The sequence below is a fragment of the Oncorhynchus mykiss genome, chromosome 9, assembly GCF_013265735.2.
Source record: "Oncorhynchus mykiss isolate Arlee chromosome 9, USDA_OmykA_1.1, whole genome shotgun sequence".
NCBI lineage: Eukaryota > Metazoa > Chordata > Actinopteri > Salmoniformes > Salmonidae > Oncorhynchus > Oncorhynchus mykiss.
The window spans coordinates 62,192,831-62,216,003 of record NC_048573.1 but is presented as its reverse complement, the minus strand read 5'-3'; the positions used below and the strand labels follow the sequence as shown (position 1 = coordinate 62,216,003).

Sequence of the window (23,173 nt, the reverse complement as noted above, 5' to 3'; positions counted from 1 at the left end):
AGGCCAGTTGAGAACAAGTTCTCATTTACAACTGCGACCTGGCCAAGATAAAGGAAAGCAGTGCGACAAAAACAACAACACAGAGTTACACATAAACAAACGTACAGTCAATAACACTATAGGCGGGGCTTTACCTAGCAAAGACTTATAGATGACCTGGAGCCAGTGGGTTTGGTGACAAATATGTAGCGAGGGCCAGCCAACAAGAGCATACAGGTCGCAATGGTGGGTAGTATATGGGGCTTTGGTAACAAAACGGATGGCACTGTGATAGACTACATCCAGTTTGCTGAGTAGAGTGTTGGAGGCTATTTTGTAAATTACATCGCCAAAGTCAAGGATCGGTAGGATAGTCCATTTTTTGAGGGTATGTTTGGCAGCATGAGTGAAGGATGCTTTGTTGCGAAATAGGAAGCCAATTCTAGATTTCATTTTGGATTGGAGATGCTTAATGTGAGTCTGGAAGGAGAGTTTACAGTATAACCAGACACCTAGGTATTTGTAGTTGTCCACATATTCAGAACCGTCCAGTCAGAACCGTCCAGAGTAGTGATGCTAGTCGGGCGGGTGGGTCATCAATAGATGATCTTCTTTGAGAGGCATTGGAAAACCTCCCTGGTCTTTGCCATTGAATCTGTGCTTGAAATTCACTGGTGTTTAACATGATTTTTAAATGACTACACCACACATAATTGTATGTGTGGTGTACAGAGATGGGTAGTCATTTAAAAATCATGTTAAACACCATTGTTGCTCACAGAGTCCATGCAACTTATTATCTGACTTGATAAGCAAATTTTTACTCCTTTAGTTATTTAGGGTTGCCATAGCAAAGGGGTTGAATACATTTCAGCTTTTCATTTTTTATTAATTTGTAAAAATTTCTAAAGACATAATTCCACTTTGATGTTATGGGGTATTGTGTGTAGATCAGTGACACACAATCTACATTTAATCCATTTTAAATTCCAACTGTAACACAACAAAATGTGGAAGAAGTCAAGGGGTGTGATACTTTATGTAGGCATTGTACTAGGATAGTAGAAAGGAGAGCGCCAAACTAGGTCTCCTTCCCAGACACCCACATCTCACGATAATTCCACACCATGAGAGGGCCATCAAAAAAATAAAAAAATTGAGCCGACAGCTACCCTTCCACTCACAATTCAGAGGCATACATTTTACATCTGCACTCTCTGTGGTTGATGCCACGCAGTCACTGACTGTATCTGAAACAGAAGCAGAGGACGGGTCTTGAGTAGTGCAGTACAGTATAGTGGAAGGCAACCTATGCATAGACAGTCTTATTTGTCTATCCACTACACTCTGAGGCCAAGATTTCATGTTAGTACCACTTTTTTCTTACCGTTGTCTGAATAAAAGGACCTAATGAACTGATGATGTACATAAAATGTCAGCTCTTTTTGTCAGTGGTGGAAAAAGTAACCAATTTTCATACTTGAGTAAAAGTAAAGATATCTTAATAGAAAATGACTCAAGTGAGTCACCCAGTAAAATATTGCTTGAGTGAAAGTCTAAAAATATTTGCTTTTAAATATACTTAAAGAGCCACGGAACACGCCGATTGGCACGTGTATTTTTCTGTTGGTCATTAGAAATACGAGATTTCAGACTTGGAGGTGTGTTTCCTGACCCATTCCGCGTTTGGTTAATGATGTTTGTCCCCCATGAGAGACTGTAGACTTGAACGTTTTGTTCACTTTCTCAAAATCCCCAAAATGTATCTAAAATTACTCAAGAAATCTGTCATTAATTTTGACATTTCTGCCGATGATGTTTTAGTTTCGCAATTTTACATATAACTAATGTGTTTGGTGTAGTATTTCTCAAGTAAAAAAATATGCGACGTGTTTGCTTATGTAACAAAGTCGGGATGCTGGGTAGGTCTGTCTTACTGTCTATACTATTGGATTGAGAGCAATCACCACAGCTGTTCACCCCATGTTAGTGGGCGAATGTACATCGTCAAATCGATTTGTTGTTGCTTTTTAAAGGCAGTTGCTCTTTAAGTATCAAAAGCAAATATAATTTCTCAAATATTCTTTAGTATCAAAAGTAAAAGTATAAATCATTTCAAATTTCTTATATTAAGCAAACCATTTCGGATAGCCAGGGGCACACCAGCACTCAGACATGAAGTATTTGTGTTTAGTGAGTCCGCCAGATCAGAGGCAGTGGGGATGACCAGGGATGTTCTCTTGATAAGTGCGTGAATTGGACCATTTTCCTGTCCTGCTAAACATAAAAAATTTAACAAGTACTTTTGGGTGTCAGGGAAAATATAAAGTAAAAATGACATTATCTTCTTTAGGAATGTAGTGGAGTAAAAGTTGTCAAAATATAAAGTATAGATACCCCCCAAAAACGACTTACAGTGCCTTGCGAAAGTATTCGGCCCCCTTGAACTTTGCGACCTTTTGCCACATTTCAGGCTTCAAACATAAAGATATAAAACTGTATATTTTGTGAAGAATCAACAACAAGTGGGACACAATCATGAAGTGAAACGACATTTATTGGATATTTCAAACTTTTTTAACATATCAAAAACTGAAAAATTGGGCGTGCAAAATTATTCAGACCCTTTACTTTCAGTGCAGCAAACTCTCTCCAGAAGTTCAGTGAGGATCTCTGAATGATCCAATGTTGACCTAAATGACTAATGATGATAAATACAATCCACCTGTGTGTAATCAAGTCTCCGTATAAATGCACCTGCACTGTGATAGTCTCAGAGGTCCGTTAAAAACGCATAGAGCATCATGAAGAACAAGGAACACACCAGGCAGGTCCGAGATACTGTTGTGAAGAAGTTTAAAGCCGGATTTGGATACAAAAAGATTTCCCAAGCTTTAAACATCCCAAGGAGCACTGTGCAAGCGATAATATTGAAATGGAAGGAGTATCAGTCCACTGCAAATCTACCAAGACCTGGTCGTCCCTCTAAACTTTCAGCTCATACAAGGAGAAGACTGATCAGAGATGCAGCCAAGAGGCCCATGATCACTCTGGATGAACTGCAGAGATCTACAGCTGAGGTGGGAGACTCTGTCCATAGGACAACAATCAGTCGTATATTGCACAAATCTGGCCTTTATGGAAGAGTGGCAAGAAGAAAGCCATTTCTTAAAGATATCCATAAAAAGTGTTGTTTAAAGTTTGCCACAAGCCACCTGGGAGACACACCAAACATGTGGAAGAAGGTGCTCTGGTCAGATGAAACCAAAATGGAACTTTTTGGCAACAATGCAAGACGTTATGTTTGGCGTAAAAGCAACACAGCTCATCACCCTGAACAGGAGGAATGGGAAAAAATTCAGTTTTTGATTTGTTAAAAAAGTTTGAAATATCCAATAAATGTCGTTCCACTTCATGATTGTGTCCCACTTGTTGTTGATTCTTCACAAAAAAATACAGTATAAAACTTTATGTTTGAAGCCTGAAATGTGGCAAAAGGTCGCAAAGTTCAAGGGGGCCGAATACTTTCGCAAGGCACTGTAAGTAGTACTTTAAAGTATTGTTACTTAAGTACTTCACACCACTGCTTTGTGCCTATGGATCTATGTACAGTATGTCCAGAGGTGCAGGGATTTTTCTCTCTCTTTCTCTGCATGGACTCATCATGAAAGAAGTTTCCTTCTAATATCTCACCCCAAGTGTTCAAATCAGCCTGCTGACTCAACAGCTTTCGAAAAGCTCTGAATGTGGAAGGACAGGAAAGGCTTTGATCTCAGAGGAAGAAACGGAGCAAGGGATGAGAGAGAGAGGCCTTGATTTGAGCAAGTCTAATTTTAGGCCATGAAGCGATGGAGGACGCTTATGTAAGACAGACACATGGGGGTGCAGCATGCAGGGATGCTACTTTTGTGAAAGACTAAAACTCCATAACACCTGCTCCAGTAGAACACATTTCTCTATCCTCTTCCTGACTGAAGGACAGATAACCCAAGTAGCCTCCCCAAATGTCAGATACATAGGTATTTGTAATGGGAAAGAGACACGTTTACAGATCAACAAGGGAAGGAAATGGTTAGTAAATGTAGTTTTCAGACAACCCCCCCCCCCCCCCCCCCCCCCCCCCCCCCCCCCCCCATTTGATTAGGTGTTTATTTTTGGCACCTGCTTTAGAGTCAATCTGTCACAGTCGTCATAATGAGGAGACCAAGGCGCAGCGTGGTAAGCGTACATCCTCTTTAATTAACGAACACTGAACAAAACGAACAGTGACGCTAATATGGCTAGTACAGAACAGTCAACTAAACATAGAATAACAACCCAAGGAATATGGCTACCTAAATATGGTCCCCAATCAGAGACAACGATAAACAGCTGCCTCTGATTGAGAACCAATCTAGGCAACCATAGACATAAACACCTAGACATACAAAAAAAACTAGACAATACAAAAACGAAACAAACACATTAGCATCCATAAAGCCCCTAACAGCAAATACATTTGGGATCAAAATCCGTGCTCAATAATCATGCTTTAGAATTTCACTTTACAATCTGTGGATATGGCTTGTTGCTATGCTGCAGGCAATGATATGACCAGCAGTAAGGGACATTTGGTTTGTGTTAAGCGCCCCCCAGCGTTAAAGAAGAGTCAAGACACCCAGAATAGCATCATAACAAACACACTACACGGAGTTAAAGCCAATACAATATTTTTATTGAAAAGCCACTCTACAAGTCACCTTTCTTGGCAAGAGCTCTCAAACGGACACTCTTTATCACTTAATACATAAAAAAGGCTTTAGTTGTATGTCAGTTTGTTGTTCATGACTTAATGGTGCACTGTCCATCTAGTTAGGCTGATCATTTCTCACCTGTTTTATAGTGTGACATCACACTTTATGTATGTTTCTACTTATGTACCAAGATGTTGAAATAAACCTAAAAATCAATTTGGCAAGCTTATCATAATTTAGTGAGGACACAACCTCTAGTGAAGTACAGTAACGTATCAAGGAACCAATAAACTATCATTAGTAGCATGCAAGTTAAAACATTTCTCCAAGAAGATGATTTAATATTATGTCAAGGAAAAACAAACTCAGATTGTCAGTCTTAAACTGACTTTGTGACAAAGGCTTGCTTCTATGTGTTGATAGCTAGCCATATACTGTTATAAATTATGTCTCTTCTAACACCTTCAACTTAAAATAACAGAGCAACACTTTCCTTGACAGGATGGTGGGTGTCTGATACAAACCACACTGAAGAGCAGAATGCATATACTGAGAGTTTCCTGTGTGCCTTCATTCGGCACCAAGCAGCGCCCACTAAACTACCCAGAGCTAACAAAGATTTTCCAACCCCTGTGACATCAGCTCATATATGAAGGTGAAAGGGGGAAAACAGACAATGTGTTTGATTAGTGTTCACGTGAAGTAGCCTACTGTAGTAGTTTGACTTTTTTGAAGAGTTCTTCACAAACTTTGTAAGTACTTTTTTCTTTAAACATACCATCTTTTACCAACACACTTTACATTATTTGGTCATAGTTAAAGAATTGTAGCCTAGTCACAGAACAGTCATGAGGTTCATAAGCGGAAAAACATCTTGATCATTTCAATTCAATTACCATAAGTGAATTTAGATAATTCAAACAGCAACTTTTTTTTCTTACAATGGAAGCTTCAACAATTCGGATTATATTGGCAAGTTATTGCATGTGTCAAGCAAGCAGATGATAGGATGTGATAAACATTGCCTGTAAAACAGCAACAGTGATATCGCAACTTTTACAGAACAGCTTAATAATCTGACTGAACACTTCCCCCACAGGTTGCATCATTAGCAAGGGAAAGCAGAAATATACTTTCCCACTGGTTCGGTCACCTACAAGCTCCTTTTGATAACCAAACCAGACCTGAAACAATGAATACATCTGTTGGAGATGGAACTGACAACTGTAATACCCCCAGAGACTACCAGTTCTACTTCTTCCCAGCCGTCTACAGTCTGGTGATGGCACTGGGCCTGCCAGGCAATGTGGGAGCCCTCTATGTGTTCATCTTCAAGATAACTCCCCGCACCTCCTCTAACGTGTTTGTCATTAACCTGGCCCTCGCTGACACCACCTTCCTTTGCACCCTGCCCTTCAAGATCCACTACCACCGCAACAGCAATGACTGGGTATTCGGAGATGTGGCCTGCAGCATCACAGGAACACTGTTCTTCGCCAACATCTACATCAGCATCGCCTTCATGACCTGTATCTGTGTGGATCGATATGTGGCCGTCGCCTATCCTCACACTTATCTGAGGCTCCGGAACTCACGTTGCACTGTACTGGTGAGTGCAGCAGTGTGGGTGGTGGCGGGGGCAGCTGTTCTGGCCTTCATCCTAGTGGGACCTCTGGACAGCCAGCACCGTAGCTGCTTTGAAAACTTCTCCCAGAAAGAGTGGGACAGGCGTCTGGTGCCATACAGCATATTCAGTCTTGTCGTCGGCTCGCTACTGCCCTCTGTGGTCATCCTGGTGTGTTACCCTCTGGTGGCGCGGCGCATCGCTCTCATCCGGACCAACACAGCCCGCGGAGCCCTGAGGGTCATCTACACAATCCTAGTTATCACCCTACTCTGCTTCCTGCCCTACCACGTGGTTCACTTCCTGCATCTGCTCCGCCGTCTAGGGGTCATCCATCACTGTCCCTATGCAAACGCCATCTACAATGCCCGGCGAGTGACAATGGCCCTCGTCAGCCTCAACAGCTGTCTGGACCCCGTGCTCTACTACTTCACCACCAGTCACTGTAAGTGGAGTCCCTCCAAGGCCAGGTTCAGATGGCTGTGGGATAGGAGGACCATGGGAGTCTACACCATCGCTGTGAGACCGTGATGCTTTTGCTTGCTCTGACTACTAATGAAATGACATGCATTTTATGTTCCGCTCATAAACTCTGAAGGCTCGTGGTGAAGCATTGTTTTCCTTACAGTGTACTGTAAACCACCAATTATTTTGTATACCTTTACATGTACGCCATGTAAATATAGCATTTACATCTTCCCTTATGTTCATCACTTTAAATGACCCAGTGCACTTAAAAAACTTGATTTTCCTGTCATGTATAGTACCAGTCAAAAGCTTGGACACACTCATTCAAGGGTTTTTCTTTATTTTGAATATTTTCTACATCGTAGAACAATAGTGAAGACATCAAAACTATGATATAACACATATGGAATTATGTAGTAACCAAAAGGGTGTTAAAAAAATACAAATATATTTGAGATTCTTCAAAGTAGCCACTCTTTGCCTTGATGACAGCTTTGCACAGTCTTGGCATTCTCTCAACCAGCTTCATGAGGAATGCTTTTCCAACAGTCTTGAAGGGGTTCCCACATACGCTGAGAACTTGTTGGCTGCTTTTCCTTCACTCTACAGTCCAACTCATCCCAAACCATCTCAATTGGGTTGAGGTCAGGTGATCGTGGAGGCCAGGTCATCTGATGCAGCACTCCATCACTCTGCTTCTTGGTCAAATAGCCCTTACACAGCCTGGAGGTGTGTTGTGTCATTGTCCGGTTGAAAAAGAAATGATAGTCCCACCAAGTGCAAACCAGATGGGATGGCGTATCGCTGCAGAATGCTGTGGTAGCCATGCTTGTTAAGTGTGCCTTGAATTCTAAATAAATGCTTAATGGTTATGGCGACTACACTAAAAAACGTTCAAAGTTCTTGTAATTTTCCGGATTGACCTTCCTTAATGTCTTAAAGTAATGATGGACTGTCGTTTCTCTTTGTTTATTTGAGCTGTTCTTGCCATAATATGGACTTGGTATTTTACCAAATAGGTGGGTATTCAGAAGATAGTCCTACCTTGTCACAACACAACTGATTGGCTCAAATGCATTAAGGAAAGAAATTCCACAAACTTAAAAGGCACACCTGGGTAGGTGGCTACTTTGAAGAATTTGTTTAGCCCTTTGTTGTTTACTACATGATTCCATATGTGTTTTTTCATAGTTTTGATGTCTTCACTATTATTCTACAATGTAGAAAATAGTAAAAATAAAGAAAAACCCTGGAATGAGTAGGTGTGTACATTTTTGACTGCTACTGTGTGTGTGATATTTAACTGACACACAGTTCAAAAGTTTGGGGTCACTAAGAAATGTTCTTGTTTTTGAAAGAAAATCACATTTGTCTATTAAAATATCAAATTGATCAGAAATAAAGTGTAGACATTGTTAATGTTGTAAATGACTATTGTAGCTGGAAACTATCAGCAACCATCACTCATGTGTTCCAATGGCACGTTGTCTTAGCTAATCCAAGTTTATAATTTTAAAAGGCTAATTGATCATTAGAAAACCCTTTTGCAATTATGCTAGCACAGCTGTTGTTCTGATTAAATAAGCAATACAACTGGTCTTCTTTAGACTAATTGAGTATCTGGAGCATCAGCATTTGTGGGTTCGATTACAGAATCAAAATGGCCAGAAACAAAATAACTTTCTTGTGAAACTCGTTAGTCTATTTTTGTTCTGAGAAATGAAGGCTATTCCATAAAGGGAAATTACTAAGAAACTGAAGAACTCATACAACACTGTGTACTACTCCCGTCAGTGTCTAGTTTGAGAAACAGATGCCTTACAAGTCCTCAACTGGCAGCTGCATTAAATAGTACCCGCAAAACACCAGTCTCAACGTCAACAGTAAAGAGGCAACCAGGGATGCTGGCCTTCTAGGGAGAGTTCCTCTGTCCAGTGTCTGTTCTTTTGCCCATGTTAATCTTTTCTTTTTATTGGCCAGTCTGAGATATGGCTTTTTCTTTGCAACTCCGCCTACAAGGCCAGCATCCCAGTTGCCTCTTCACTGTTGACATTGAGACTGGTGTTTTGCAGGTACAATTTAATGAAGCTGCCAGTTGAGGACTTGCTTCTTTAAATCAGAACAACAGTTTTCAGCTGTGCTAACATAATTGCAAAATGGTTTTCTAATGATCAATTAGCCTTGTAGCTAACACTTGTAGCTAACACAACGTACCATTGGAACACAGGAGTGATGATTGCTAATAGGCCTCTGGTCGCCTATGTAGATATTCCATTTATTTTTAAATCTGCCGTTTCCCCCCTACAATAGTCATTTACATTACAATGTCTACACTGTATTTCTGATCAATTTGATGTTATTTTAATGGACAAAAAACATGCTTTTCTTTAAAAAACAAGGACATTGCTAAGTGACCCCAAACAATAAGCTATTTTTGTAAAAATTTTTACCATTTTAATTTAAAACATTCACAGGGAGGTACTTTATTATTACCCAGAAATGATTTGATATCGAGATAAAAACTGCTGCATTGGACCTTTAAGAGCTCACATAATGACAATGCAATTACTTGTTGCGTATTAACAATTAGTGACATGGATTATATCAATATAAATAGAGTTCAGTAACACTTTATTCTTATAAAAAGATTTATTCAAATCAGCTTTGTACAACATTGAGACTAACCTTTACAGTAAGCTACACATTGGGATCGTTTACATTTTAGTCATTTAGCAGACACTCTTATCTAGAGCGATTTACAGGAGCAATTAGGGTTAAGTGCCTTGCTCAAGGGCACAGAAAAATGTTTCACCTACTCGGTTTAAAGATTCAAACCAGCGATCTTTCGATTACTGGCCCAACACTCTGCCCCCTGCCACCGATCTGAACTACGTCACATTGAAGACAGCCCTGATGGAAGTCCTTTCTTCAGCAGAGTAGACAGAAAGCTCCCCAGATCTTCATCCTACAAATAACACATAACATATTGTGTTGAAATAAACATAGGATAAAAGGATTTGGATTGGTTTTGGTTAACTAGAAGCGCGTCACAAGACATAGTGACAGTGACTTGTGCCACACAGTATAGAAACCCACCCACAGGCCCTCCAAGGTTGTGGGCTACACCTTAGTGTGTATAGTGTTACATACTGTAGTTCAGATTGGAACGTAAGCTCACTCCCCCCCCCACCCCCCCCAATCACTGAATTGCTAGCTTTTCAGTGGCGTAAATGACTGGTATGTTGTCGAATGTGCAGACACGTGCGTTTGTGAGGCAGAGGACCCTAGTTCGATCCGTTGTACGGACAGTGTACCCAGACAGGGAGCAAACTATACTGCTAAGCAGACACTGTGGTCCGTCACAATAGCTCACACTCATTTTCAACAGCCGCCCTCCTTACCTGGTAGCTCCAGGAGAGCAGCAGCACCTTGGTGTTGGGCTCTTCAGCTGAGGAGGACACCTTGATCACAATGGACTCCACCATGACGGTCCCATCTGGGAGGTGCTGGATGGTATAACCTTTCAGCACACTAGAACAGAGACAGAAGAAATAGTAATTAATATTATTATATGAAGGTGTGTTAGTGGATCAGACCTGAGTACTGTGAATACAAATTATAAATTTTTTTTGCAGAAGATCAAACAAACTATGTGCCTTTTACGCCCAAGCTTTAACCAAATAAGAACTTGAAAACACAATAAAAATTGTAAACTCGGTCTTACGGTACCTCTTGAGGTGTGTGTAGATTCTGCTGAGAGTGTCGGGGTCACTGTGTGGGTCCTGGAGCTGTACTCGGCAGGTGAAGCGGAGCTGGTGCTCGTTGAGGCCCAACTCCTTGAGAGCCTGTTCTGGAGTGACCAGACGAAGACTCTACACCCAGGGGAAACACAGGAGGGAAAGGGTAGAACATGGGGGAGAGAGAGAAAGAGAGAGCAGAACACAGGGCAACAAGAGGTCACTCACAAGGCAAGGCCAAAGGCAGAGAAAAAACAACTTGAATTACTAGCATATCTGAATTAGCTAGGCAAGGCCATAGTTAAGTTTTCTATCATAAATATATAAATCAGAGTATCACTACGTTGTATGAATGGCAGTTGGTGGAATTCAGAACTTACATTATCCTTCATGATCAGGGTCCCGTGCATGGTACGAGGCTTTTTCGGGTCAGGTAAGGGGCCTGTGGCGCATAGCAGTCAAACAGTGAATAACAGACACATCAACTGGGAGAGTGAGCTATATCGAGATTGACTAAGATGTACTGAACAATACCTCCAAGGGCCATCTCCCTCTTGAGCAGGTTGAGTGAGATGTCCACTGGGACACTGGGGTTTGTGATCACAGTGGTCGTCTCACCGTTGGCTGGCATGAAGCAGTTGATGGCTGTCATTCACAAAGAAAGACGAATGAGGCATAATACCAGAGCTGTGTTCAGTAGGGAGATTATTTTTTTCAAATGAAGTTAAAAAGAGGGAGGTTGAACATGCACTTACTTGTCCAATAAGAAGACAGATTTTCATTTTCTGTTGCATAACACTTTGCTACACTGTGTCCTACTGAACACTACCCAGTGCTCCTAACAAGATCCTCAAACCTATTTGGCACATAATATTTTTGTTCAGTGTAGAATTGCATTAACGCAACATGTAAAGTGTCTGTCCCATGTTTCATGAGCTGAAATAAAAGATACCAGAAATGTTCCATACGCACATGTTGTTCCAATTTTGTGCACAAATTAGTTTTACATCCCTGTAAGTGAACATTTCTCCTTTGCCAAGATAATTCATCCACTTGACAGGTGTGGCATATCAAGAAGCTGATTAACAGCATGATTATTACACAGGTGCACCTTGTGCTGGGAACAATAAAAGGCCACTCTAAAATGTGAATTTGTGTCACATAACACAATGGCACAGATGTTTCAAGTTTTGAGGGAGTGTGCAATTGGCGTGTTGACTGCAGGAATGTCTACCAGAGCTGTTGCCAGAGAATTGTATGTTCATTTCTCTATCATAAAGGGGGGAATGGAGCTGAGGAATATTTATCTGTAATAAAGCCCTTTTGTGGGGAATAACTCATTCTGATTGGCTGGGCCAGGCTCCCCAGTGGGTGGACCTATGTCCTCCCAGGCCCACCCACGGCTGCGCCCATTGCCCAGTCATGTGAAATAACAACACAATGTCATGGGGCGGCAGGTAGCTTAGTAGTTAGAGCATTGTGCCAGTAACCGAAAGGTTTCTAGATCGAATCCCCAGGCTGACCCTGAACAAGGCAGTTCCTAGGCTGCCATTGTAAATAAGAATTTGTTCTGACTTGCCTAGTTTAAAAAAGGTTAAAAAAAATATAATAATAAATAATATCCCCAGGGTTACGCACCAATGAAGCCAAACGTAGCTGCTGCTCATTCCGTTTGCTCGAAAATGGATTTTAAAAAAGTACTACCAGCAGTACTACAGTACTACACCTGCACCTGTCGACGACACAAGTTGTTCTGCTTCCACGAGCACATCCAATGCTAGCATCAGTAATTCTACATTTGTTGTTAGCCCAGCTAGCATGGACACTGACAGTTGTGAATCTGATGCAGCCGAAGAGCTACTGCCCCCTTACCCAGGAAAGCAACGAACAATAGACAGGGACGTTTGACCATCGAAGAGGCGCAAATATGATGAGAACTACATTGATTTGGGGTACACTTATATTGGGAGTCGTGCCTTTTCTCAGCCACATTGTGTTATATGTGGAAAAGTATTATCTCATGACTCCATTTTTTTTTAAATCACTCTTGTGCAGACATTTAGAAACAAAACATGCCAATTTGAAAAACAAGCCACAAGTTTTTGGAGCGAGAATTAAGACACCTTTCCAGTAGTAAGACATGTATAAAAGCAACATATCATGAATAAGAAGGGATTAGAAGTGTCTTATATGGTGAGCTACCGAGGGGCTTGGACAGGCAAGCCCCAATACTATTGTTTCACAATGCATCAGTTACATGGCAGGAGATGTTTTGAAACAATTACTGCTTTGCATACAAGCCAGTGAATTCTATGCATTACAGCAGACTTGGCAGACCTGGCACAGCTCCTGGTATATGTCTGTTATGTTTATGGGGGATCAATTAAGGAAGACATTCTCTTCTGCAAACCAGGAGAGAATATTTTTAAAGTACTGGACAGCTTTGTGACATCAAATGGAATTTGGTGGTCAAGAAGTGTTGGTATCTGTACTGATGGTGCAAAAGCCATGACAGAGAGACATAGTGGAGTGGTAACGCGCGTGGAAGCAGTTGCTCCCGATGCCACTTGGGGACACTGCAGCACCCACCGAGAGGCTTTTGTTGCCAAGGGAATGCCTAACAGCTTGAAAGACATTTTGGACACTACAGTGAAAATGGTTAACTTTGTTAAAGCAAGGCCCCTGTACTCTCGTGTATTTTCTGCACTATGCAATGATATGGGAAGCGGCCATGTAGCACTTTAACAACATACATTTTACAACGTGCGCTTGTTATCAAGGGGCAAAGTATTGACACGTTTTTTTAAATTGACAGACAAGCTTCAAGTTCTTTTTACGGACCATCATTTTCCACTCGTCTGACAGTTTGCATGATGATGAGTTTCTTACACGACTGGCCCATCTGGGTGATGTTTTTTCCTCGCTTGAACAATCTAAATCTAGGATTACAGGGACTCTCCGCAACTATATTCAATGTGCGGGACAAAATTGAGACTATGATTAAGAAGTTGTAGCTCTTCTCTGTCTGCATTAACAAGGACAAAACACAGGTCTTTCCATCATTGTATGATTTTGTGTGCAAATGAACTCAAGCTTACGGACAATGTCAAATGTGATATAGTGAAGCACCTGAGTGAGTTGGTGCGCAATTACGCAGGTATTTTCCCGAAATGGATGACACAAACAACTGGATTCGTTATCCCTTTCATGCCCTGCCTCCAGTCCACTTACCGATATCTGAACAAGAGAGACTCATCGAAACAAGCGGTTCTGTGAAAATGTTATTTAATCAGAAGCCACTGCCAGATTTCAGGATCGGGCTGTGTTCAGAGTATCCTGCCTTGGAAAATTGCGCTGTTAAGACACAGATGCCCTTTGCAACCACGTACCTATGTGAGAGTTGATTCTCGACCCTCACTAGCATGAAAACTAAATACAGGCACAGACTGTGTGTAGAAAATTGTTTAAGACAGACTCTCTCCAATACAATATTGCAGCAATGTTGCAGAGTTATGTGCATCCTTTCAAGCACACCCTTCTCATTAACCTGTGGTGAGATATTCACAATTTTCAATGAACAAATAAGGTTTTATATGTAAGATGGTTAAATAAAGAGCAAAATTATTGATTATTATGATATTATTATTTGTGCCATGGTCCTATAGCTCTTTGTCACTTCCCACGAGCTGGGTTGTGACAAAAACACAAATTCTTATGTTTAATAAATGTATCGTATAGTGTGTGTGTGGCAGGCTTACAATGATGGCAAAAAACATTTGAGAGTGCGCTGACCCTGGTGCTATAGGGGGTACGCAGCTGGAGGTTGAATGTTTGAAGGGGTACAGAACTATCAAAAGTTAGGGAACCACTGGTACAGTATATATATATATATATATATATATCCTTCTCTCTGAAGCCCTAACATTCTTGAAGTAAATATTGTTACTCACTGAACTCCTGCTCGATCTTGTCCTTGAGGAACTCCATCTTCTTGGCCTCTCCGTGCACCAGCAGCATGTTGCGAGGCTCTGCCATGCGGATGAGCTGCATGATGCCCTTAGCGTCTGCATGGGCGCTGAACGACATGTACTCCACCTGCAGCTTCACCTCCAACTGCAGGGGTCACAGATGGCAAAGGTCAAGGGTCAGCAGACAAACGACAACAGCCCGGCTCACATCTCTCAATTTCACTTTGTCCATTTGATATCTATTACTGCAGTAAAATCATGATTATACATGAAGTTAAATACAATCAAATACTATCTTGCATTACCGTTTGTCTATTCTCCATCTCCAGTTTTTTTTGACCATTCAGGATCTTGTGTCCGATGGTGCCTTGCACACAATACCCAGGCATGATGATCTGATTAACAGAAAATTAAAAGTAGAATTGATTTTCGCCCAATTTCACAAAAAACACACTGCTCCGTAAATGCCATATCTCAAATGGGACTTACCATATTCTTCTCGTTGCCAGCCCACTTCTTGAATATCTGTAGAGACTGACCAGCATGCAGCATTCCTGGGGTGGCAAAGACCACCTGAGGGAACACACACATTTCAGTAGTGTTATTTCAACAATGCCATTCATAAAAACTATAAAATCAATAAAGTTGCACACTCTACACTGAGTGTAGAAAACATTAGTAACACCTTCCTAATATTGAGTTGCACCCCCTTTTGCCTTTCGTAGGGACATGAACTCTGTCGAAAGTGTTCCACAGAGATGACGGCCCATGTTGACTCCTATGCTTCCCACAGTTGTGTCAAGTTGGCTGGATGTCCTTTGGGTGGTGGACCATTCTTGACACACGGGAAACTGTTGAACGTGAAAAACCCAGCAGCGTTGCGGTTCTTGACACACTCAAACCAGTGCGCCTGGCACCTACTACCATATCCCGTTCAAAGGCACTTAAATCTTTTGTGTTGCCCATTCACCCTCTGAATGGCACACACACAATCCATGTCTAATTTTTTTCTTTAACCTGTCTTCTACACTAATTGAAGTGGATTTAAAAGGTAACATCAATAACAGATCATAGCTTTCACCTGGATACACCTGTTTAAAAAAAAAAAAGGTTTACCCATGACATTTTTGGGAGAATATAGTATGCTCTGGATTTTTATATAGTTTACTCTCCATTAGTCAGCATCCTCACAAACATTTTTGGGTGTGCGTCAGATGTTTTACTTTTGAGACAACGGGTCTCCAGTGACTATGTAGAATATTCACTGGGGTAAGAAGAATAGCTTCTATAATGGACAAATCATTGGACTTGTCTTTATCTAAAGCATATCAATGCCTAAACATTAAACGGTTCCAACTGTAAAAAAGGTTTTAGTAGTAGCATGCAAATATGATGGTGATGTTTCTCCACCATTGGTCCAGGATTGTCTGCGTAGGAGCGATCAAAGGCCTTAATGTGTTTGAACTCAAACATGTTTCTCTGTACAAAGGTTTTTCTGATCTTCTGATTGGTCCAGGTGATGAAGAGTTTGTAGTAGTGATTGGCTTTCTCTGTGAGCCCCGTGGAGAAGTAGATGGGCGCTTTCATGTTCATCCGCTCCCTGTGGAAGGAGAGGAGAGGCTTTTACATCATTCCCCGATTGCTTATCCAGTCATCAAGACACAAAATGAACATCATCTTAAAAAAAGAACATTAGCTAAACTAATGCTAATCGAATTTGGAAAAGAAACCTTACCAGAATGTTTCCAATAGAATGCACAATTCCTGAGCTCTACCCAAGGCAAAGACCGGAATCAGAACCTGAGAGCACAACATTTAATATTTTAGGACACAAGTACTGGAGAGAATGTATATGGACAGAAATATGGACAGAAAAAACCTGTGTGGTGGCCCTCACCTTCCCCCCTCTCTCCACTGTCTCGTGTACTTTCTTCAGGAAGTCCCTCTCCCTGCACCTCTTGGAGTCACGGATGGTGGTGGCGTAGGTGGACTCTGAGATGAGGATGTCTGGCCGACACTTATCGATCCACGCAGCCCTATGACAACAAAATACAAATGGTTTATTATGGAACACATAGGCATGGATCTAAATCATGTTGCACGAAACACACAATAAATCACCACTTACCCTAAATGTCTGTCTGGCGTCATGTTATAGTCACCCTGCAAAAGCAAGTAAGGATAAGTTACTTCAAAGAAATCACATGATTCATGCATTGATCAATAATAAGCCCAGTTCTATTAATAGGCTAATACTCACAGTGTAGACCACAGACTCAGATCCTACTTTGATCTGCACCATAGCAGCTCCTAGGACGTGGCCTGCATAGTAAGCCTTGATCTCCAGCTCATCATCCACCTAAGAAACCATGACAGAATGAACACAATACATCATTCCATACCCTAATACAACCTCCAAATGTGGTTTCTTGGCCATCATTGAGAAAGTAATGCATTATACCCTTGGAGTAGCCTGGTTCCAGGTCTGTTTGTCCTGTCTTGCCAACTGCTATGATCATTGTCATACCAAACAATGACCATGGGAGTTGGCAAGACCACACAAATAGATATGGAACCAGGCTACACTTGGAGTACTTCTAAGACCTGACTTTATCAATTAAAAAGGTACATATCAGGACTATATACCTGGACAGTCTGGTGGAGGTTCAAAGGGACTACTTTCTTCATGCAGTCCTTGATCATCTGGGATGTGAAGAAGTTGGTTTCGCCCTTCTTGTCCACAGTGATCTTCCTGAAGTCCTCCAGCAGGATAGGGCAGATGGCCTTGGTGGGGTGGGTCATGTAGATGGGCCCATCATAGCCCACCATCTCACTCATGTACGGCAGAGCACCACAGTGGTCCAAGTGGAAATGACTAGGAGAGTTAGTGTGAGTAATCAGTTAAAATATAGAAGATAAAATCAATCAAAAGATAGAATGCCCTTGAGCGGGAGAAAGCTCTTTCTCTTTGTGTTGAGCCTGATAAGGTTGTTTCTCTTGCTGAAGAGAAGAGTAGTACCTAGATATAGCGAAGTGCCATATAAAGACCACAAACCTGATAATTACACAGTCCAAGAATTCTGTCAGGCGTCCTTGTTGTGTTATGTAAGAGAAATCTGGGAATCTTCTCTGAAAAGAACAATGGCACAATAACAGAACACCAAAGGAACCTAAAGTGTATTTGACTGTCAAATTGAGAACAGTGGATCTACTGACATATAATTGCATACTTGTTAGCACACTGTGGATCTACTTACGTCATCATTGAAGCCCATGTGCATCCCACAGTCAAGCATAATGTTTTTGCCCCCAATAGAGACAAGGATGCAGCTACGGCCAACATCTTGTCCAGCACCTGATAGGAAACAAGAGGATGAGATACACAAATGAACATCTCATCCATGTTAATTTCACAACATGTCGTTTAGCTGACCTTCAAGATTGGAAGTTCTTCATGTTACGTTATAATCAAAGAGAGTAACGTTACCACCATTGATCTGCTCTAAGATATTGTAACGAACCTATGCATGCGCAACAGTCATTATTTCATGTTAGGGATGTATTTCATGTTAGGTCTGCCCGTGCATGCAGATAAAAAATTTGATATTTACCCAGTGGTGTCACTTTTATCTCAGGCATCCTGGCTGGGTATTCAAACTAAATGTGGTCGATAAAGTAGCTACCTAGAACTCTAAAGTTAGCTAACTTTACTAGCGTTAGCTAGTTCAAGTAGCTACTAGCTAGCTGGTTAGTTAGCTAGAAATTAAAACGTAGACGTGCCAACTAGGTGACACTAGCGGCTAAATTGTGGTGGATAAAGCCTCCTCTGTAAAGAAAAATAAATAATATTTAGCTCGCTGGATAAATGGCTGCCAGAAGCTGTTTTGTTTTTGAACGATGGGGTAGCGGCGTGGGTTTTTGCTAGTGCTACTAGTGACGGTTCTTCTACTGTTTTACAACGCACTTCACGCGCCATTATCGACTCACTTTGGAACTGCAGTTCTCACGCGCTTCGGACCGGCGCAGACCTGCGCACTGTGGTTTGGTTGGACAAACAGGGTCTGCAAGGGGTTATCAGAATGCATAATTTTGGTAGAAATGTGTTATTATGATCGGTTATCAAAGATCAGAGGTTCAATAGAACCCAGTCAAGCTTCTAAAATCGCTACTGTTTATTATTGTTCATTTTTAGACGTACTTCCGGGTAGCCATGGCTGTAGCATTGGAGGATCTGAAATTCACTTTACAAGAGGTTCTTGACACTTTTAAGTCATGCCTCTCTGAACACAAAGAAGTATTCCTTGAGCATTACGTAGCAGGGTGGCGTGGTCTCGTAAGGTAAGTCTTTTAAATGCTACAGTAAGCCTAGATACTCAGGTAATTACTGGTAGCTGGTAAACTACCTACCCTCCAGGACATCTAACGTTACAGCACCCGGTGTCACAGCAAGGCCTAGAAGACCTCTAAGGAGGACCTTGGGCACCCGAGCCATGGTCTGTTCACTCCGCTACCATTTATAAAGCGGAGACAGTACAGGTGCATCAAAGCTGGGACCAAAAGACTGATAAACAGCTTCTACCTCCAGGCCACCCGACTGTTAAACAGTCACCACAAGCCGGTCTGTGCCCAGTAACCTGCCATGCACCTTAGACACTCACTAACCATCTACTACCCTGTACTTTACCCTGGAACTTAGACTTCTGCCCTATGTACCTAGAGCCATTGAACACTGCTCACTTTAATAATGTTTACATACTGTTCTACCCACTTTATATGTATATACTGTATTCTATTCACGACTCATCCTATATAACTACTTCTATCCACACCTTTTTATTCACGTACTGGTTTTTCACATACGGTTTATTCACATACATTTACACTACCGTTCAAAAGTTTGGGGTCACTTAGAAATGTCATTGTTTATGAAAGAAAATGGTCCATTAAAATAACATCAAATTGATCAGAAATACAGTGTAGACACTGTTAATGTTGTATAGCTCATTCTAATACTTCTACTACTCTTGCATTTTAGTTACACTGTTTATACACACCACATATTTATTTATATACATGATTCTTGACATGACTGTTATATGTCTACTGCTGTACATATCATTCTTAGTATATCTTGTGTAAATTAATCCGGTGTATATACTGTACAGTGAGGGGGGGAAGTATTTGATCCCCTGCTGATTTTGTACATTTGCCCACTGACAAAGAAATGATCAGTCTATCATTTTAATTATAGGTTTATTTGAACAGTGAGAGACAGAATAACAACACAAAAATCCAGAAAAACGCATGTCAAAAATGTTATAAACTGATTTGCCTTTTAATGAGGGAAATAACTATTTGACCCCCTCTCAATCAGAAAGATTTCTGGCTCCCAGATGTCTTTTATACAGGTAACGTGCTGAGATTAGGCGCACACTCTTAAAGGGAGTGCTCCTAATCTCAGTTTGTTACCTGTATAAAAGACACCTGTCCACAGAAGCAATCAATCAATCAGATTCCAAACTCTCCACCATGGCCAAGACCAAAGAGCTCTCCAAGGATGTCAGGGACAAGATTGTAGACCTACACAAGGTTGGAATGGGCTACAAGACCATCGCCAAGCAGCTTGGTGAGAAGGTGACAACAGTTGGTGCGATTATTTGCAAATGGAAGAAACACAAAAGAACTGTCAATCTCCCTCGGCCTGGGTCTCCATGCAAGATCTCACCTCGTGGAGTTGCAATGATCATGAGAACGGTGAGGAATCAGCCCAGAACTACACGTGAGGATCTTGTCAATGATCTCAATGCAGCTGGGACCATAGTCACCAAGAAAACAATTGGTAACACACCACGCCGTGAAGGACTGAAATCCTGCAGCGCCCACAAGGTCCCCCTGCTCAAGAAAGCACATATACATGCCCGTCTGAAGTTTGCCAATGAACATCTGAATGATTCAGAGGACAACTGGGTGAAAGTGTTGTGGTCAGATGAGACCGAAATGGAGCTCTTTGGCATCAACTCAACTCGCCGTGTTTGGAGGAGGAGGAATGCTGCCTATGACCCCAAGAACACCATCCCCACCGTCAAACATGGTGGTGGAAACATTATGCTTTCGGGTGTTTTTCTGCTAAGGGGGCGGGACAACTTCACCGCATCAAAGGGACGATGGACGGGGCCATGTACCGTCAAATCTTGGGTGGGAACCTCCTTCCCTCAGCCAGGGCATTGAAATGGGTTGTGGATGGGTATTCCATTATGACAATGACCCAAAACACACTGCCAAGGCAACAAAGAAGTGGCTCAAGAAGAAGCACATTAAGGTCCTGGAGTGGCCTAGCCAGTCTCCAGACCTTAATCCCATAGGAAATCTGTGGAGGGAGCTGAAGTTTCGTGTTGCCAAACATCAGCCTCGAAACCTTAATGACTTGGGGAAGATCTGCAAAGAGGAGTGGGACAAAATCCCTCCTAAGATGTGTGCAAACCTGGTGGCCAACTACAAGAAACGTCTGACCTCTGTGACTGCCAACAAGGGTTTTGCCACCAAGTACTAAGTCATGTTTTGCAGAGGGGTCAAATACTTATTTCCCTCATTAAAATGCAAATAAATGTTTAACATTTTTGACATGCGTTTTTCTGGATTTTTTTGTCGTTATTCTGTCTCTCACTGTTCAAATTAACCTACCATTAAAATTATAGACTGATAATTTCTTTGTTTACTTGTTTGACATTTTATTGCTTCGCTAGGAGCTAGTAACATAAGCATTTTGCTGCACCTGCTTTAACATCTGCTAAACTGTGTACGCGACCAATAAACTTTGATTTGGACACTTCCAGTTTCATTTATACAGTTTTTCACAATGTATATTCATATATGTCTACTGTATTCTCACATAGCTAATTTTAATATACTGTATCTACTACTGTACATTGCATTTTTGCTACACTGTTTATACACACAATAAACTTTAATTTGATTTAGCCTTGGCATTGGGCTAATGTAAATAAATCCTTGAGTCTGGCATAGTTGGCAAGCCGTACTAATCAGTTTATGCACATAATCTAGTTAGGTATCCTTAAAAAAAGTCATAATTTATCTCAGTGTAAATGATTCTGGTTGTTTCAAAATAAAGTTATTTAGAATAATGACATATTTGAAGACTTGGGTTGGGTAGGCTTATATATGAATGCATCATGGTAGTCCAATAAAATGGCTTTTATGTGTATGATTAAAATGTGTTTATTGTCCTTTATTTCCAGATTCATGAACTGCCTGGGGAGTGTGTTTTCCTTCATCTCCAAGGATGCTGTCAACAAGATCCAAATCCTGGTCAACCATCTGAATGGTGAGAATGGGGCCCACTACGTCACCATCCAGTCTATGGTCAAGTATGAACTGGACAGCCAACTGGTGGACCTGACCAAGAGAGGCAGTTTCCCAGAGTCCGGCTGCCGCACCCTCCTGAGGCTGCACCGTGCCCTGCGCTGGCTGGAGCTATTCCTGGAGAGGCTACAAACCAGCACTGAGGACAGCAATACCTCGGTCATGTGCACTGAGGCCTATAATGAGTCCCTCGCCCAGCACCATACATGGATCATCCGCAAGGCTGCCGGCACAGCGTTCTGGGCTCTCCCAGGTCGTGCTACGTTCTTTGATGTGATGAATGTAGGTAGTCCAGAGCAGGTGATGGCTGTGCTAGGGGACACCCTTCCTCTCATCTCTGAGGTATACCAAGTGACAGAGGACCTCTATGCCCAGAACAACATACTGGAGTTGCCCTAGTAGGCAGAAAGTACTGTAGTAGTAGCCTGGTGGTCCTAGATCTGTTTGTGTCTTACCAACTCCAATGGAATTGTTCATAGGAGTTGGTAAGACTGCATGAACCGATCTGTGACCACCAAGCTACTGTAGCTCTAGTGGTCCAACCAGCACATCAATGCTGGCAAGCCATGCTGCTCTGGATCTTTTCTTGGTGCCCATTTATGGTGTATAAGGAGGGGATTATTATTGTATATAATATGTACATTATACATTATGATATAAGGCAACATTACCCATAGGTTTCTTTCTAAATGTAATTCTATGGCTTCCAGTGCTGTTTTTGTTCAACACACGTTTCTGGCATTACATTTTCTCCTTAATGTACTTTAAGTATGCATCATAGTTTATCTCTAGTAGGTTTTGTATCATTACAAATGCACTAGCAGATTTAAAGGTTGTGTGCCTGTCTTGTTAAATCTCAAGATAGACATTTTATTTTTTGAAATATAAACCAGTTATTTTACAGTTTTAAATGTTTTCTGTTGACTATGAATTAAGTTAAACAATATACACTGTGACATGATAGGCCTAAGCTATGTTGTTTTTGTTCTATTTCTGCAATGATTTATGCATCTCTATCCTTTTGTCTTGATGTTATATAACCTAAGATTGAAGAAGGATATTAGTGTTAAATCTGGTGTAATGTTTCAATTACAGTTCTTGCACAGTGCAAAACATCTCTGTCTGGACTGTAGGCAGTTGTGATAGAAATGGAATGGATGCTACTGATTCTGCACGCTCCTTGGCTTGCACCAGGGGGCACCTGTTGATGTGCGAGCGTGCGAGGCGAGCAGCGTTGTCAAGGTAACGATAGCTGTGTTGATAATTTGAGTGACGCTGCCTGCT

At 41.5% G+C, this 23,173-nt stretch overlaps 3 protein-coding genes across 7 annotated transcripts; 2 read left to right on the top strand and 1 right to left on the bottom strand.

The window, feature by feature from the left end:
- The first annotated feature begins 5,286 nt into the window (after window positions 1-5,286).
- On the top strand, window positions 5,287-7,178 carry LOC110533031 (lysophosphatidic acid receptor 6-like). The gene is made up of 2 exons (XM_021617158.2): window positions 5,287-5,464; window positions 5,812-7,178. The coding sequence occupies exon 2, from the start codon at window positions 5,905-5,907 to the stop codon at window positions 6,865-6,867; it is 963 nt and encodes a 320-aa protein (XP_021472833.2). The 5' UTR covers window positions 5,287-5,464; window positions 5,812-5,904; the 3' UTR covers window positions 6,868-7,178.
- Window positions 7,179-9,434: 2,256 nt separating this feature from the next.
- LOC110532589 (integrator complex subunit 11) lies at window positions 9,435-19,101 on the bottom strand. 5 transcript variants are annotated; one of them, XM_036988606.1, is made up of 17 exons: window positions 18,917-19,101; window positions 17,767-17,864; window positions 17,565-17,638; window positions 17,156-17,384; window positions 16,770-16,868; window positions 16,638-16,672; window positions 16,407-16,545; window positions 16,245-16,309; window positions 15,995-16,109; window positions 14,999-15,082; window positions 14,815-14,904; window positions 14,492-14,654; window positions 11,076-11,186; window positions 10,922-10,983; window positions 10,534-10,676; window positions 10,206-10,335; window positions 9,435-9,769 (listed from the first exon to the last, which is right to left on the bottom strand). In XM_036988606.1, exons 1-17 carry the CDS (start codon window positions 18,999-19,001, stop codon window positions 9,698-9,700), a joined length of 1,794 nt encoding a protein of 597 aa, XP_036844501.1. In that variant the 5' UTR covers window positions 19,002-19,101; the 3' UTR covers window positions 9,435-9,697. The 5 variants fall into 5 exon arrangements, with proteins under 5 accessions (XP_036844501.1, XP_036844499.1, XP_036844502.1 ...); XM_036988604.1 differs by having other exon boundaries at window positions 15,920-16,109; window positions 18,917-19,096; XM_036988607.1 differs by having other exon boundaries at window positions 15,920-16,109; window positions 17,565-17,633; window positions 18,917-19,062.
- On the top strand, window positions 18,515-22,960 carry LOC110532590 (ceramide-1-phosphate transfer protein). The gene is made up of 2 exons (XM_021616613.2): window positions 18,515-18,847; window positions 21,766-22,960. The coding sequence occupies exons 1-2, from the start codon at window positions 18,720-18,722 to the stop codon at window positions 22,286-22,288; spliced, it is 651 nt and encodes a 216-aa protein (XP_021472288.2). The 5' UTR covers window positions 18,515-18,719; the 3' UTR covers window positions 22,289-22,960.
- The last annotated feature ends 213 nt before the right edge of the window (window positions 22,961-23,173 follow it).